General features: G+C 46.0%; 1 protein-coding gene across 1 annotated transcript in view; it reads left to right on the top strand.

Annotated features, from left to right (window-relative positions):
• The first annotated feature begins 258 nt into the window (after window positions 1-258).
• The window catches only part of LOC143767607 (uncharacterized), an 87746-nt gene continuing 73643 nt past the window's right edge, over window positions 259-14361 (top strand). Inside the window, exons 1-2 of the mRNA XM_077256036.1 lie at window positions 259-327; window positions 1351-1500. Of these exons, the coding sequence (XP_077112151.1) occupies window positions 1423-1500 (78 nt within the window). The 5' untranslated portion in view covers window positions 259-327; window positions 1351-1422. The remainder of the gene's footprint in view (window positions 328-1350; window positions 1501-14361) is intronic.

Here is a 14361-nt window from a genome sequence, read left to right as displayed (position 1 = left end):
TTATTCTCAGTAACAGCGCGGTCATCTGCTGAGGTTCTCCTCCACTATTATGGTGTGTCACCCAGTTGTAGTCAGGGTTACCTGGTTAGGGCCCACTCAGAAGCTCCAGCCCTTCCCCCCCCCAACCAAAACCCTAGCTACACCTCTGAACCCAGCACAGCAGAGTCCTGCACACACTTACTGAGGCCCCTGATCATGTGACCCCTGATCATGTGACCCCTGACTCCTCCCCTCCTGTGACCTCATCACAGGTCCTGTGCGCACAGAAAAGCCATATATGTGGAGTGCAGCTCTGCGGGTGGAGGGTCCACACCATAACTGTAGCAGGTAAAGACCCCAATACCCACAGGTGTCCCTTCTAATTGGGGGGAAACTATCTCCTCTAATAATCCTCGGACAGTTCCGACAAACACAGAAAAGTGCCCCTTTATGGAGGTGACAGAAAGTCTGTTTAGTCACTTTAGCTTCATAGTATCAGCTCTAATCCAATGGTGAGAGAGCGATTTACCCTGAAGAGTCACAGATTGTGGGGTTGTTATAAAATGTTATATTTAGGGGGTTTGTGTTGTCTCCTTATAAGAATCACAATGGTTTTGTTCCTTTTACGTTAATAGATGCAAACGACCCAACTATGAAAGACGGGAAACAAGGAAACCTGTATTACTCTCATAGTACGGGACCCCCACACAGTATAATAGTCCCCCAGTACTGTTTTTTTTTTCATGTAGTATACGGAAGCGTACAAGAAAATGCTAAAAAAAAAACCCATCACATCCAGAATGTAAAACCCTATACATGGAGACTGTGGCATTATATGACTCCTGTCTTGTTGTTCTTACAAACAATCTTTTATAAAAGCCTCAAACTTCTGTGTGTGAATCAGAGCTGAGATCTAACGTGATAGAAGATTACAGTGCGGGGAAGACGGGAAACCTTCATATAGACGGCTGGTGGTGATGGAGTCAGTGACGGACACTGGACAAATCTGTTTCTAGAGCCGTAGTAGAAGATGAAGATGTCGTCCTCATCATGAAGTAGTTATTTCTCCTGTCACGTGTAATGAATATCTCCTGCAGTATTGCTAATGCCGATTCCAGTGTCGGTAAATGAGACGAGAATTAGCGTTATGGAAGACGAGTCTATAAGAAACGTATTCAGCTGCCGACTCCGAGGAAGAAACTGCTTGTTGTCTGTGGCCTAAATATATAGGTTTTATTAGTAGATGTAAAGAAGAAAACTAAATACTGTAAAATAATAAATCTCCTCATATGTTTCCCTTATTATCTCCAGTAATTGTATTATTACACAGGATTTTATGATATTACATCGGCTCATCTTCTTCTCATTCAGGTCTCTACAATATCGGATCCTCTCAGTGAAGTTCTTCTATAGAAGAGAATTTTCCTGATTTACCCATCAAGGATGAATATGGACAGAGACAAGATGGCGGAGAGGATATTACACCTCACCCTAGAGATCCTCTTCCGGCTTACTGGAGAGGTGAGAGATTCTGATGATGTCACATTACATCAGGGGTGGACAATTAATTTTCCCTGAGGGGCCACATGAGAGATCATGACTGTTGTGGAGGGTCGAACCTACAGACTGAAATTAATTCTACTCAATATTAATATCAATATATTATAATTATTATATTATTGATATTTATCTTAATATTAATTGTATCACTTTAAGATTGAGCGGAATTAAACATGCTGACATCCCCTATATATCATTTGAACTCGAGTACAGCCCCTTCTGTATATCATATACGTCCTCCAACAGCCCATTATATACTCTAAGGGTATGTGCACTCGATGCGGAAAACACTGCGGATCCGCAGCGGTTTACATTTTGCAGCATGTCACTTCTTTCTGCGGATTCCACAGCGGTTTTACAGCTGCTCCTATGGAAAACCGCAGTTTTAAAACTGCAGTGAAAACCGCAGAAAAAACGCGGTAAATCCGCGATAAAACTGCAGCAAAAATGCAGCGTTTTTGTATATAGCATGAGCCCCACACAGCCTTCCCCATATGCGACATGAGCCCCACACAGCCTCCGTATATACAACCTGAACCCCACACAGCCTCCCTGAAGAGGGGAGGAGGGAAGTATTATGTTTGTGCTGAATCATATTCCACAACACACACACACAAATATATATGTCCTCATCGATCCTGTTACTGTATTTCCACATTTGATATGTTAGAAAACAGTTTTTCCCCTTATATTCAATATATAGTGTATGTAAGTCATCAAAGCAGCTAATTCCTCCAAACAGGAGCTAAGAGGAAAAAGAAACTAAAACATAAAGCATAGAGAGACAACATATACTGGACTATTGATTTCTGCACAGTTTATTGAAAGTTTAGATATGATTTAAGAAGTACTTACCTTAATCCTGCTTTCCTGTTCTCTTGAAGTTCTGAGATGAATGCAGGCATTCCTTCCCTGTGTGTTTATTTTTTCACCTTATCTGTAGAGGAGGAGCTTCACTACTTATTTTTTTTTAAATTCGTTTATTGATTACAGCATGAACCATACATACATTTGCTTATATTCATCATTATCCATTAGATACAAAGAAGTACCACATATAGCCATGTTTGGAATATTATAAAGGTTACAAGCAATGCATGTCAATCATTTGTTCATATCCTATTCAAACTTTAACTACATTAACTTCTGATAAAACCTCTAAAACTAACATGCTGCCGCTTAAAGAAGAGTTCTAGATGAATTCTACCCTGTGAGTAGACAATGTCTGTAATCTTACACCCTTTCCTTGTATATTTGTTAAGTTATTTAACCTAAACAGTATGACAGGAGGAGTTCCATCTTCCCCATATCTTCTCAAATTTAGCTGGATTACCTCTATTCTGGTACAGTGTCCGCTCATACGGAATAATGGAATTCACCAAGTCCACCCATGCTCTAAGAGTTGGACAAGAACCACCCATCCATCTCAGAGCCAACACCTTTCGTGCCAAAAACAACGTCTCCCTCAGAAAAATTCCCGTATGATGATCCCAAGTCTCTGCCTCCCATACTCCAAATAAGCACACCAGGGGTTCAAGTGGAATAGGGATCGATACCAGTGATGCCAATAATGTCGTTATCTCGTTCCAATATTGGGAGACAATAGGACATTCCCATATCATGTGGATGAAATCTGCATTGCTAGAATGGCATCTCAAGCAGTCTGCTGAGTGTAGACGACCCATTTTAAAGAGACGGATCGGGGTCAAATAGGATTGATATATGATATATAGTTGGGTCATCCTATTATTAACTGATGGGGAGACTTTAGTTGGAGATTCCAAAATTTCATCCCATTCCTCTTCTAGTATATCTGGCAGAAGCCGTCCCCATTTCCCCTTGATTGAATCTATGGTAGATCCCTCACCCATGGATAACAGATAGGTATACAAAGAAGAGATAAGTCCCTGGGGACCCTGCGAATTAAGGATACCTATTAACGGTAAATCTGAGATAGCTCGACCCATACCCACACTCCGCATATGTGACTGGAAGGCTGACCTTAGTTGCAAGTAACGGAAAAATTGAGATTTTGGTATGTTATAGGTATTTTGTAACTGCTCGAAGGAAACAAAAATCCCCTGATCATGTAGGTTTCTTACTGTAAGGACACCATACGATATCCAAAATTCAGTGGACGGATGGCCCAGTAATACCGGAAAATAACCATTATTCCACAATGGCATTTCAGCTGCTATATTAGCAAATCCCGTTACCTTTTTAATTTGCCTCCATATCGATCGTGCCAACCGTAGCAAAGGTAGTAAATGAGGAACAGTAGTTCTCTCCATCTCCAAAAATCCCAGCGGACAATCAATTTTGGCTGAGTACAGAATATGGTTTTCAGAGTTAGGCAGAGTTTTCCCGGGCATCCACATATTCAACATTTTAGCCTGACCAGCAAGGTAATATACCGTATATACTCGAGTATAAGCCGAGATTTTCAGCCCAAATTTTTGGGCTGAAAGTGCCCCCTCGGCTTATACTCGAGTCATGATCGGTGGTGGGGTCGGCGGGTGAGCACTGTCATATACTTACCTGCTTCCGGGGCTCCTGTCGCCCCCCCTGCACGTCCCACGGTCTCCGGGTGCCGCAGCCTCTTCCCCTGAGCGGTCACGTGGGACCGCTCATTAGAGAAATGAATAGGCTGCTCCGCCCCCCATAGGGGCGGAGCCGCCTATTCATTTCTCTAATGAAGCGGTGCCGGTGACCGCTGACAGAGAAAGAGGCTGCGGCACTGAAGACAGGCAGGGGGAAGGAGCGGGACGCCGGGAGCAGGTAAGTATTGCATATTCACCTGTCCTGGTTCCACACGCCGGGCGTCGGCGCCATCTTCCCGGCGTCTCTCTGCACTGACTGCAGGCAGAGGGCGCGATGACGCATATAGTGTGCGCGCCGCCCTCTGCCTGATCAGTCAGTGCGGAGAGACGCCGGGAAGATGGCGCCGAGGAGCTGCAAGCAAGACAGGTGAGTATGTGTTTTTGTTTTTTTTATTGCAGCGGCAGCAGCAGCACATATTTATGTGGAGCATCTATGGGGCAATGGTGCAGAGCACTATATGGCACAGCTATGGGGCAACAGTGCAGAGCACTATATGGCACAGCTATGGGGCAACGGTGCAGAGCACTATATGGCACAGCTATGGGGCAACGGTGCAGAGCACTATATGGCAGAGCTATGGGGCAACAGTGCAGAGCACTATATGGCACAGCTATGGGGCAATAATGGACGGTGCAGAGCACTATATGGCACAGCTATGGGGCAACGGTGCAGAGCACTATATGGCAGAGCTATGGGGCAACGGTGCAGAGCACTATATGGCACAGCTATGGGGCAACGGTGCAGAGCACTATATGGCACAGCTATGGGACAACGGTGCAGAGCACTATATGGCACAGCTATGGGACAACGGTGCAGAGCACTATATGGCACAGCTATGGGGCAATGGTGCAGAGCACTATATGGCACAGCTATGGGGCAATGGTGCAGAGCACTATATGGCACAGCTATGGGGCAATGGTGCAGAGCACTATATGGCACAGCTATGGGACAACGGTGCAGAGCACTATATGGCACAGCTATGGGGCAATGGTGCAGAGCACTATATATATGGCACAGCTATGGGGCAACGGTGCAGAGCACTATATATGGCACAGCTATGGGGCAACGGTGCAGAGCACTATATATATGGCACAGCTATGGGGCAACGGTGCAGAGCACTATATATATGGCACAGCTATGGGGCAACGGTGCAGAGCACTATATGGCAGAGCTATGGGGCAACGGTGCAGAGCACTATATGGCACAGCTATGGGGCAATGGTGCAGAGCATATATATATATATGGCACAGCTATCTATGGGGCAACGGTGCAGAGCATTGTATATATGGCACAGCTTTATGTGGAGTATCTATGGGGCAACGGTGCAGAGCATTGTATATATGGCACAGCTTTATGTGGAGTATCTATGGGGCCATAATGAACAGTGCAGAGCATTGTATATATGGCACAGCTTTATGTGGAGCATCTATGGGGCCATAATGAATGGTATGGAGTATCTATTTCTAATTTTGAAATTCACCGGTACCTGCTGCATTTTCCACCCTAGGCTTATACTCGAGTCAATAAGTTTTCCCAGTTTTTTGTGGCAAAATTAGGGGGGTCGGCTTATACTCGGGTCGGCTTATACTCGAGTATATACGGTAGGTAGAAGTCAGGCAGGGCCGCCCCACCCCCTTGTTTGGGTCTTTGCAGGGTGGATAACTTAAGTTTAGGCCTAGCCTTTCCCCATATGAAAGATGTAGTAAGGGAATTTAGGGTTGTAAAAAAGAATTTAGGTATTATAACCGCACTGTGTTGAAAACAGTAGCTCAGCTTTGGGAGCAAAATCATCTTTATGAGATTAATACGTCCAGCTACAGATAATGGCAGTTTATCCCAGGTAGCAAATTTGGATTTGACCACATCTAGTAGCGGAAATATATTAAGATGCAAGTCTAGGTGACTATTCTGGGACATATATATTCCTAGATATTTAAACTTGGAGACAACGGGTAGCAGCGAGAGGGTGTCAAGGTAGGACATTGGAGTATGGGAGAGAGGCATCAGGGCAGACTTTTCCCAATTTATATAAAGGCCAGAAAATTTGCTGAATCTATCTATCATCGTTATTACTTTCGGTAAAGTGTCCTCCGTTTGATCCATAAACACCACCATATCATCAGCATATAGACCGATGACGTCCACCCTATCAGCGATATGTATCCCTTTAATGTCTACAGAGGACCTCATTCGTATTGCCAAGGCCTCTATCGCCAAGGCGAATAAAGCTGGGGAGAGAGGGCACCCCTGTCGAGTTCCTCTGTGCAAAGAAAACGGTGCAGACATTGAGCCATTTACCACCATTCGTGCCCTAGGTTTCGCATATAATGTACCTATCCCTCTCAAAAATTTATTCCCAAACCCATACTTCTGTAAACATGCAATCAAGAAGGGCCATTCGAGGGAGTCAAAAGCCTTGGCTGCATCTAGCGAAGCCAATGCCCACTTATTGTCTGGCTCCAGAGAACTATATTGTATGACCGACTGTACCCGTCTGATGTTGATAGAAGTATTTTTCCCAGGCATAAAACCGGTTTGATCCGGGTGTATGAGGTCTAATATGATCTTATTCAATCTAGTGGCTAGGATTTTGGTGAAAATTTTATAATCTACGTTCACTAGGGAGATTGGTCTATATGATCCACAATCCAGAGGATCCTTCCCCTCCTTCCTGAGTACAACAATATTAGCATCATAAAACGTTTCGGGTACAGATTCCCCCTCCCATATTCCTTTGAGGACTTTCAGCAGTATAGGTGCCAGTTTGTCACGATATTTCCTATAGAACTCAATGGGAAATCCATCAGGTCCCGGGGCCTTTCCAGTTGCCATATCTGTCATAGCATGTTCTACCTCCTCCAGGGTAAATTCAGCCTCCATAAGGGCTTGCTGGGATGGGCTCAGCGAGGGGAATGTAATATCTGATAAATAATCTAAGCATTCATCAATACCAGAACCACTGCTAGATTTATATAACGAGGTATAATAATCATAGAAGCCCTGAAGTATTCCTTCAGTAGAGGATACTAAAGAACCATCAGACACCCGGATCTGCAATATTGTATTGGAGGTATTGTGTTGGCGTACCAAGAAGGCCAAAAGTGTACTGGCCTGATTTCCTAGTTCAAAATAGGCTTGGCGAGTGAAAAATAATTTGCGCTTTGACTTAACATCTGTATGTTGGGTATATAGTCTCTGGGAAGTAAGCCATTCAATTCTATTACTGCTGGATTGGTTGGCTATGTAAGTGGCCTCTGATTCTTTTAATCTTTGTTCCATCTCCTCATCCTCTTTCGCCGTTACCCTCTTAATATAGGAGATAGTGGAGGACAGACATCCCCTCAAGTATGCCTTCAGGGTGTCCCAAAATAAACCGAGGTTTTGGAGTTCCGAGTGTGTTAGAATGAAACTATTCAGCTGATCAATCGTCCTATCGCTAGTGTCTATTAATTTTAACCAGAAGGGGTTCAATTTCCAGGACTTACTATTATTATTGGATTGTCCAAATTTGAGTTTAAGAATAATTGGGCTGTGATCTGAGATCCCTCGACTACCATGTTCAATGCTATCCATCCATAATGCCAATCCACTCGACCCAAATATATAGTCTATTCGAGATAGTGACTGTCTAGTAGATGAGTGGCAAGTGTACCCCTTGACCCCCGGGTGACCCATTCTCCATAAATCCAGCCAACCACTACCATCCATAAATAGTGCCAATTGAGAGGGGGGTTGAGGTAAAGTGTCTCCTGATGCTACGTCATCCAGTCTCAATCTGTCCATAGATTGATCCATGACTAAGTTAAAGTCTCCCATGCAGATAACATTTGCTTCCGGATATTTTAAGGAGAAGCCTAGAGCCATACGAAGAATTGACATGTTGGCAGGGGGGGGGTTATATATACATAACAACACATACTCTCGTGAGTTGATGAATGCATGCACAAAGACAAAGCGGCCCTCGGGATCACGTCTCGCCTCCTTGGACTCCCATCTGACCTCCTTGTGTATCAGTAAAGAGACCCCTCTGGAATAACTGGTGTGGAAGGCATGCAAGGCCCATTGTACCCATGGTTTTTGCACACATCTAGCCGTATCTCTTGTTAAGTGTGTTTCTAGCAGTGCTACAATGTGGGGGTGGCACCTTTTTATCTGGGAAAATACCTTAATTTTCTTTCTAGGGGTTTTGATACCTCGTATATTCCATGTCATACATATAATTTCAGCCCCCATGTTTACTTTTAAAGAAAAAGTTAATGCATAACATTATTATTCGGGTGCAGTCCATCAGTATCATACAGGACAAAGAGTTAGTATCAGCGGCAGTCTTACTTAATAAACAATCAAAACTGGTACATATAACCAAAAGAAACAAAAAAACTTGAACAGTAGGGGAGAGTATTTCCATTCTCCCACAGTCAGATTGAAAAGGGGATACCCTCACTGGATACAGTGTCCGGTATTGTTGATTTTTCCTCCCACATCCTTACGGAAAGCTCTAGGTGTGTTGCCTTTAATCAAGAAGTCTAGGTTAGGGATCTTCCACGTTCGGACCCCCGTGAGACCGCATCCATTCAATTGCCTCCGCGGGGTCTGTGAAGAATAAGGAAGAGCCATTGTGCACGACACGGAGCCGGGCCGGATAGAGCATAGAGTAGACGATGTTCTTATCCCTGAGTTGTTTCTTAACATCCAGAAATCGTGCCCGCTGCTTTTGAAGTTCCATAGAAAAATCTGGAAAAATTGATATGGTGGCATTGTCGAATTTGATAAGGCCCTTCTGCCGCGCCAAGCGGAGGATGGCATCCCTGTCCCCGCAATTAAGGAGGCGTGCCAGGAGAGGTCGCGGCGGGGCCCCGGGAGGCAAAGACCTCGTCGGCACCCTATGGGCCCTCTCTACCGAAAATGTTGAGGAGAATTCATTCCCCAATGAAGATTTGAGCCATTTCTCTAAGAATTGTTCAGGTTGCTGACCCTCCGACCGCTCTGGAAGACCTATAATTCGGATATTATTGCGACGTAGCCTATTTTCCAAATCATCTGCCTTTTGCTTCCATGCATTTACGGATCCAGTAGCTTTAGCCAGTTTGGCCTCCATTGGAGCGACAGTGTCCTCTATGTGGGATACCCTTGTTTCAACCTCAGAAATACGTCCCCTCATAGTTTGCATGTCATGTCGCAGGCGGCCCACCTCCGTATGTACATCCTCTATTTTCTCAGTAAGAGATGATCTAGTGAGGGAGATGGCCTGCATCAACTGCTCCGATGCCTGTTTAAGAGTCAATTCTTCCTCCTCCCCCTCCCCAGTACCATCAGAGGGGCGACCCCTGCGTTGAGATGATGTAGGGTTCTTTCTGAGGTTGCGTACATTATCATGAGAGTCATCTTTGGCAAATTTTTTAAGCTTTTCAGCCGCTGTCGCTCCTCTAGGATGCTGCATGGTGGGTATACACAAGGGGGGATCCCACAAAGTAACCGCAAAAGTGATTGTAGATAGGCTATGTCCTAATGTTATGGTGTTAAATGGATCGAACCTCCGATCCTAGGTCCTATATATATAGTGCTGAGCTGCGCTCCAAGTCTCCGTAAACTTGACAAATAATGAGAGTCACAGAGTAGTTGTCTGGGTGGTTCCTTAGGTCCAATGTGACTGGACAGGTACTCAGTTTATGAATATAGGGGGAACAGCGGTGAAGGGGTTAACTCCCAATATTATGGTGCCGTTAATGAGGCGGCTGTACGACAGGGGGGGCACAGGGCCCAATATTGCAGGGCGCTCACCGTACCACCCCTCTAATGTTTTGGAAAAATTAGTTATCCCCCAAACAGCACCGCAGATTTGAATGGCGCCGCTCCCTCTGCTGTCAGGAAGCGCGCTATATTAATGGGCACTGCTCCCCTCATGCACCGCTATCCCCTTCAGGTCTCCCAGTCTCTGCACACCGGTCCGCGTTCTTACCACTGTGGTCCTGTCTCCGTCGGCTCCAGCGAAAGAAGGATCTGGTCCCAGTAGAAAATGATGGCGCCGCGTCCTGTACTCCAGAACGCGCGCGCCCAAGATGGCCGTCGCTGCACGTGGGCCCTCTTAGTGTCTGTCTCCGCAGCTCCCGCCGCTTTAGATTATCGCTGCAGTCGTCCGGAGCGCCAGCCCCCACCGCTCCCGCATGCAGGCACCTCACCGCATCCACCGGCACCGTCCACCGCCGTCTCCTCTGGGATGAGAGAGGGACCCAGCTCCGGTAAGGAACAGCACCGCGCTCCGTATGCCCTCCTCCTCCCCGCGTGCAGGTATCTCGCTGCTCTCACCAGCGATGCCGGTCACCGCCGTTTCTAGCGCGACAGAGGGTCCGAGGCTCCAGTCGGAAGCAGCGCCACGCTCCGTATCTCTCGGCGTGTGCTCCAGAAATGGTCGCCGTTACACGCGGGGGGCCTCCTGCCCGTTTCAGCTCCCGTTGCTCCCGGCTCCACAAATCACCGCAGCGGTCTCCCGGGAGGTCCACAGGGCTCCCTAGTATATGGGGCTCAGGTTTGGCTTATTTCCGCTCAGTTATATGCACTATTTTAAGGCAAAATCAAATCAGGATACTTGGAGCTCTCCTTAGGTGCTTCCTGCTTCTTCAGCTACATAGCCACGCCCCCTTCACTACTTATTTTGAACATAAACTGCAGCACAGATTCTTCTCAGATAAAATGACCTTAGATCAGGAATAGGACAGACATTTCCTAAATTCTTCTGAAAAAAATATTCCCCACAAACTGCATTGAACTACAGTACCCAATTTATTATATATTTTAGGAGTCGGAGTCAGTCCATTTTATACAGACTCCGACTCCACCAAAATGGGCTCCGACTCCACTACTCCGTCTCCACAACCCTTCGTAAGACTCTGACAACATTGTTCACAGCAGTGACCTGGGAGTCAGAAATGCCTCCAGGGGTCTTCCCCATGCTGTTTCCATGTATATGAACACTGTTCCTTTCGATTTCCACAATTTCTAGTCCCTCTGCAGACCGCTGGGGGCCACCGGAAAAATGCTCAAGTTTCCCATAGAATTACATTGGGCTCGTTATTCGGGTCGAGCACACAAGCATTCCAATTTGCTCGACCCGAGCAAGGAGCGCCAGAGCATTTTAGTGCTCACTTACCACTAGTAGTAAAGAAACAATATGGTGGGAGAGCGGCCAAAGAGATCAATATTTCAGAAGTCGCTGGGACCGGACAGCGTGACTAATATAGATGTATGGTGTAATATGAGGTCCCAAAGATTGTAATACTGAAGCTCAATCCATCAGAGACTGCAACTTCCAGTGTCCCAACGTGTTTCCCCCAGATGATGGATTAGGCTTCAGTTGATATGCTCTATACCTACCATATGTCACAAGATGAGTACTAAATCATTTTATTTTGGCTCTAATATGAGATATGCATGCTTGCGCCTATTTATATGCACTGATAGCTACATTGGATATTTTGTGCTCCTATTGTGAAGTTAGCATGCAACCTTAGTGTGAAATCTCTGTTATTAATTTGGATTGGAGAATGGTGGTCATTGATATGTAGTGTTGAGCAATACCTTCCGATATTCGGAAATATCGGTATCAGATTGGATCGGCCGATATCCAAAAAATATCGGATATCGCCGATACCGATACCCGATACCAATGCAAGTCAATGGGACAAAAATTTCAGAATTAAAATAAACCCTTTCTTTCCTTGTAGGTTAATTCCACATGAAGGAAAACAACTAAGAATAATGTAGGATGTATTGGGGGAGGTGGAGGAGACATTAAAAGCATAGAGGTTTCGACCAATCAAATGGAATAGCAGGAATTAATTTTTTTTTTTTAAGACGTTCGGAGTTACCAAGATATTGACTATGTTAAAATGTTTTATATTTTGTCAGATATTTATGTTTCACTACTTCCATGCTCTTCACCTTCTTTTTTACTTCTCCCACACTTTCTTCTTCATCATCCTCAGCAGCAGCATCTTTTTCATCAACTTCTTCTTCACCTTATTCATCTTCTTCACTTTCTTGCTATTCTTTTTTTTTTTACATTCTTCATATTCTTCTTATTCAACTATTATTCTTATTCATATTCTACTTCTTCATCTTCTTCATATTCTTCTTCATCATATTCTTATTTGTGACAGGCATTCCTGTAGTTATCAATAATAGTTTGAAGATTACACCTTCCATTATGCCTGTCACAAAGGATTTACAACAGCATTTGTCCGTGTTGAGTTTGGCCTGCAGCAGCAGGTTTTTTCCAGGGGCACCACGAGGAGGAACGGACTCACCCCCCATACACTGCTTAGTCTTCTTCTGCTTATAATTTAGATAATATCTTTTGCTCTGATTTTTAGTCTTAGGGTACCGTCACACATTGAAATTTCCATCGCTACGACGTTACGATTCGTGACGTTCTAGCGATATCGTTACGATATCGCAGTGTCTGACACGCAGCAGCGATCAGGGATCCTGCTGAGAATCGTACGTCGTAGCAGATCGTATGGAACTTTCTTTCGTCGCTTGATCACCCGCTGACATCGCTGGATCGTTGTGTGTGACAGCGATCCAGCGATGTCTTCGCTTGTAACCAGGGTAAACATCGGGTAACTAAGCGCAGGGCCGCGCTTAGTAACCCGATGTTTACCCTGGTTACCAGCGTAAACGTAAAAAAACAAACCGTACATGCTCACCCGTCGGTGTCCTTCAGGTCCGTTGCAGTCTGCTTCCTGCTCTGAGTGCCGGCCGGAAAGTGAGAGCAGATCACAGCGGTGCTGCGCTCTGCTCTCAGTGTACGGCTGCACTCAGAGCAGGAAGCAGACTGCAAGGGACCTGAAGGACACCGACGGGTGAGCATGTACGGTTTGTTTTTTTACGTTTACGCTGGTAACCAGGGTAAACATCGGGTTACTAAGCGCGGCCCTGCGCTTAGTTACCCGATGTTTACCCTGGTTACCCGGGGACTTCGGCATCGCTCCAGCGCCGTGATTGCAACGTGTGACCGCAGTCTACGACGCTGGAGCGATGATCATACGATCGCTGCGACGTCACGGATCGTGCCGTCGCAGCGATGAAAATTTCAATGTGTGACGGTACCCTTATGCTTAATGTTCTTCAGCTTTTTGTTCTGCAGCTTCTTGTTCTTCTACTTCTCGGTCTTCAGGGTCGTCATCTTTAGGGTCTTGAACTTGGAAATGTAGCAGAAGGTACAAGAAGGCTGAGGAACTGCCGAGAACCAGCTGACGGTACTGGAACCCGGATGGCTACCCGGAGGTAGAAGAGCCAATGGAACTACCGAGGACCAGCTGACGGTACTGTAATTTGGTTACTAAGCAGGAGGTACCCATGCCAGAAAGCACTACCAAGGACCACCTGACGTTGGTGGAACTCGGATACCCAGAAGGAGGCACCTAAGCCAAAGGCTCAGCCTGGAACCAGCTGACGGTACTGGAACCAGGGGGACCTATTCAAGATTGTCTTCCTAAGAACCAGCTAATGGTGCTGGAACTCAGATAGGCAGCAGAAGGTCCACATGACAAAAAAAAATAGTTAGGCCGCAAGCCGGTCGTAGTTACCTAAAACCCACAGTCCTACAGGGGGAGCTTGTCCTATTGGCACTGCGGAACCAGCCTTGATTGCCAGTTCCCATAGCCCACATAGGACGCACCTAAACTGCAGACACCATAGAGTCGGCTAACCCGACCGCAACACGACAGGACAACGTATTTGGAGGCAAAGTGACCTTGACACTACACGGAAACAGCTGGCGTGCTGGAACCGGGCTGGGCAGGAAGGAGAACCCGTGCCAAAGACTCTTCTGAGCAGCACCTGGCGGTGTTGGAGCCCAGGGTCAATGCTAGAAGCATAGTGTAGGCCGAGGCCTAATTGGAGCAAGTTTAATTTCTGTTGCAGTCTTTGTGTGGAGGGAGCAGGAGAAATTGCCAAATACACAGCAGGGGAGCAGCTGGCGTTACTGAACCCCAATAACACGGCAGCAAGTGTTGACTGTGCATACAGCACTTCCGGGCACCAACTGGCAGTGTTGGAGCCCAGGGTCAATGCTAGAAACTGAGTGTAATAATTGCCGCGCACACAGCAGGGGAATAGCAGGCGTTACTGAACCCCAATAACAGGAGCAACTGTTGACTGTGTGGACAGCACTTCCGAGTGGCAACTGGCGGTGTTGGAGCCCAGGGTGAATGCTAGAAG

This window comes from Ranitomeya variabilis, chromosome 4 (genome assembly GCF_051348905.1).
Source record: "Ranitomeya variabilis isolate aRanVar5 chromosome 4, aRanVar5.hap1, whole genome shotgun sequence".
NCBI classification, from domain to species: Eukaryota; Metazoa; Chordata; class Amphibia; order Anura; family Dendrobatidae; genus Ranitomeya; species Ranitomeya variabilis.
This window is presented reverse-complemented; position numbering and strand designations above follow the sequence as displayed.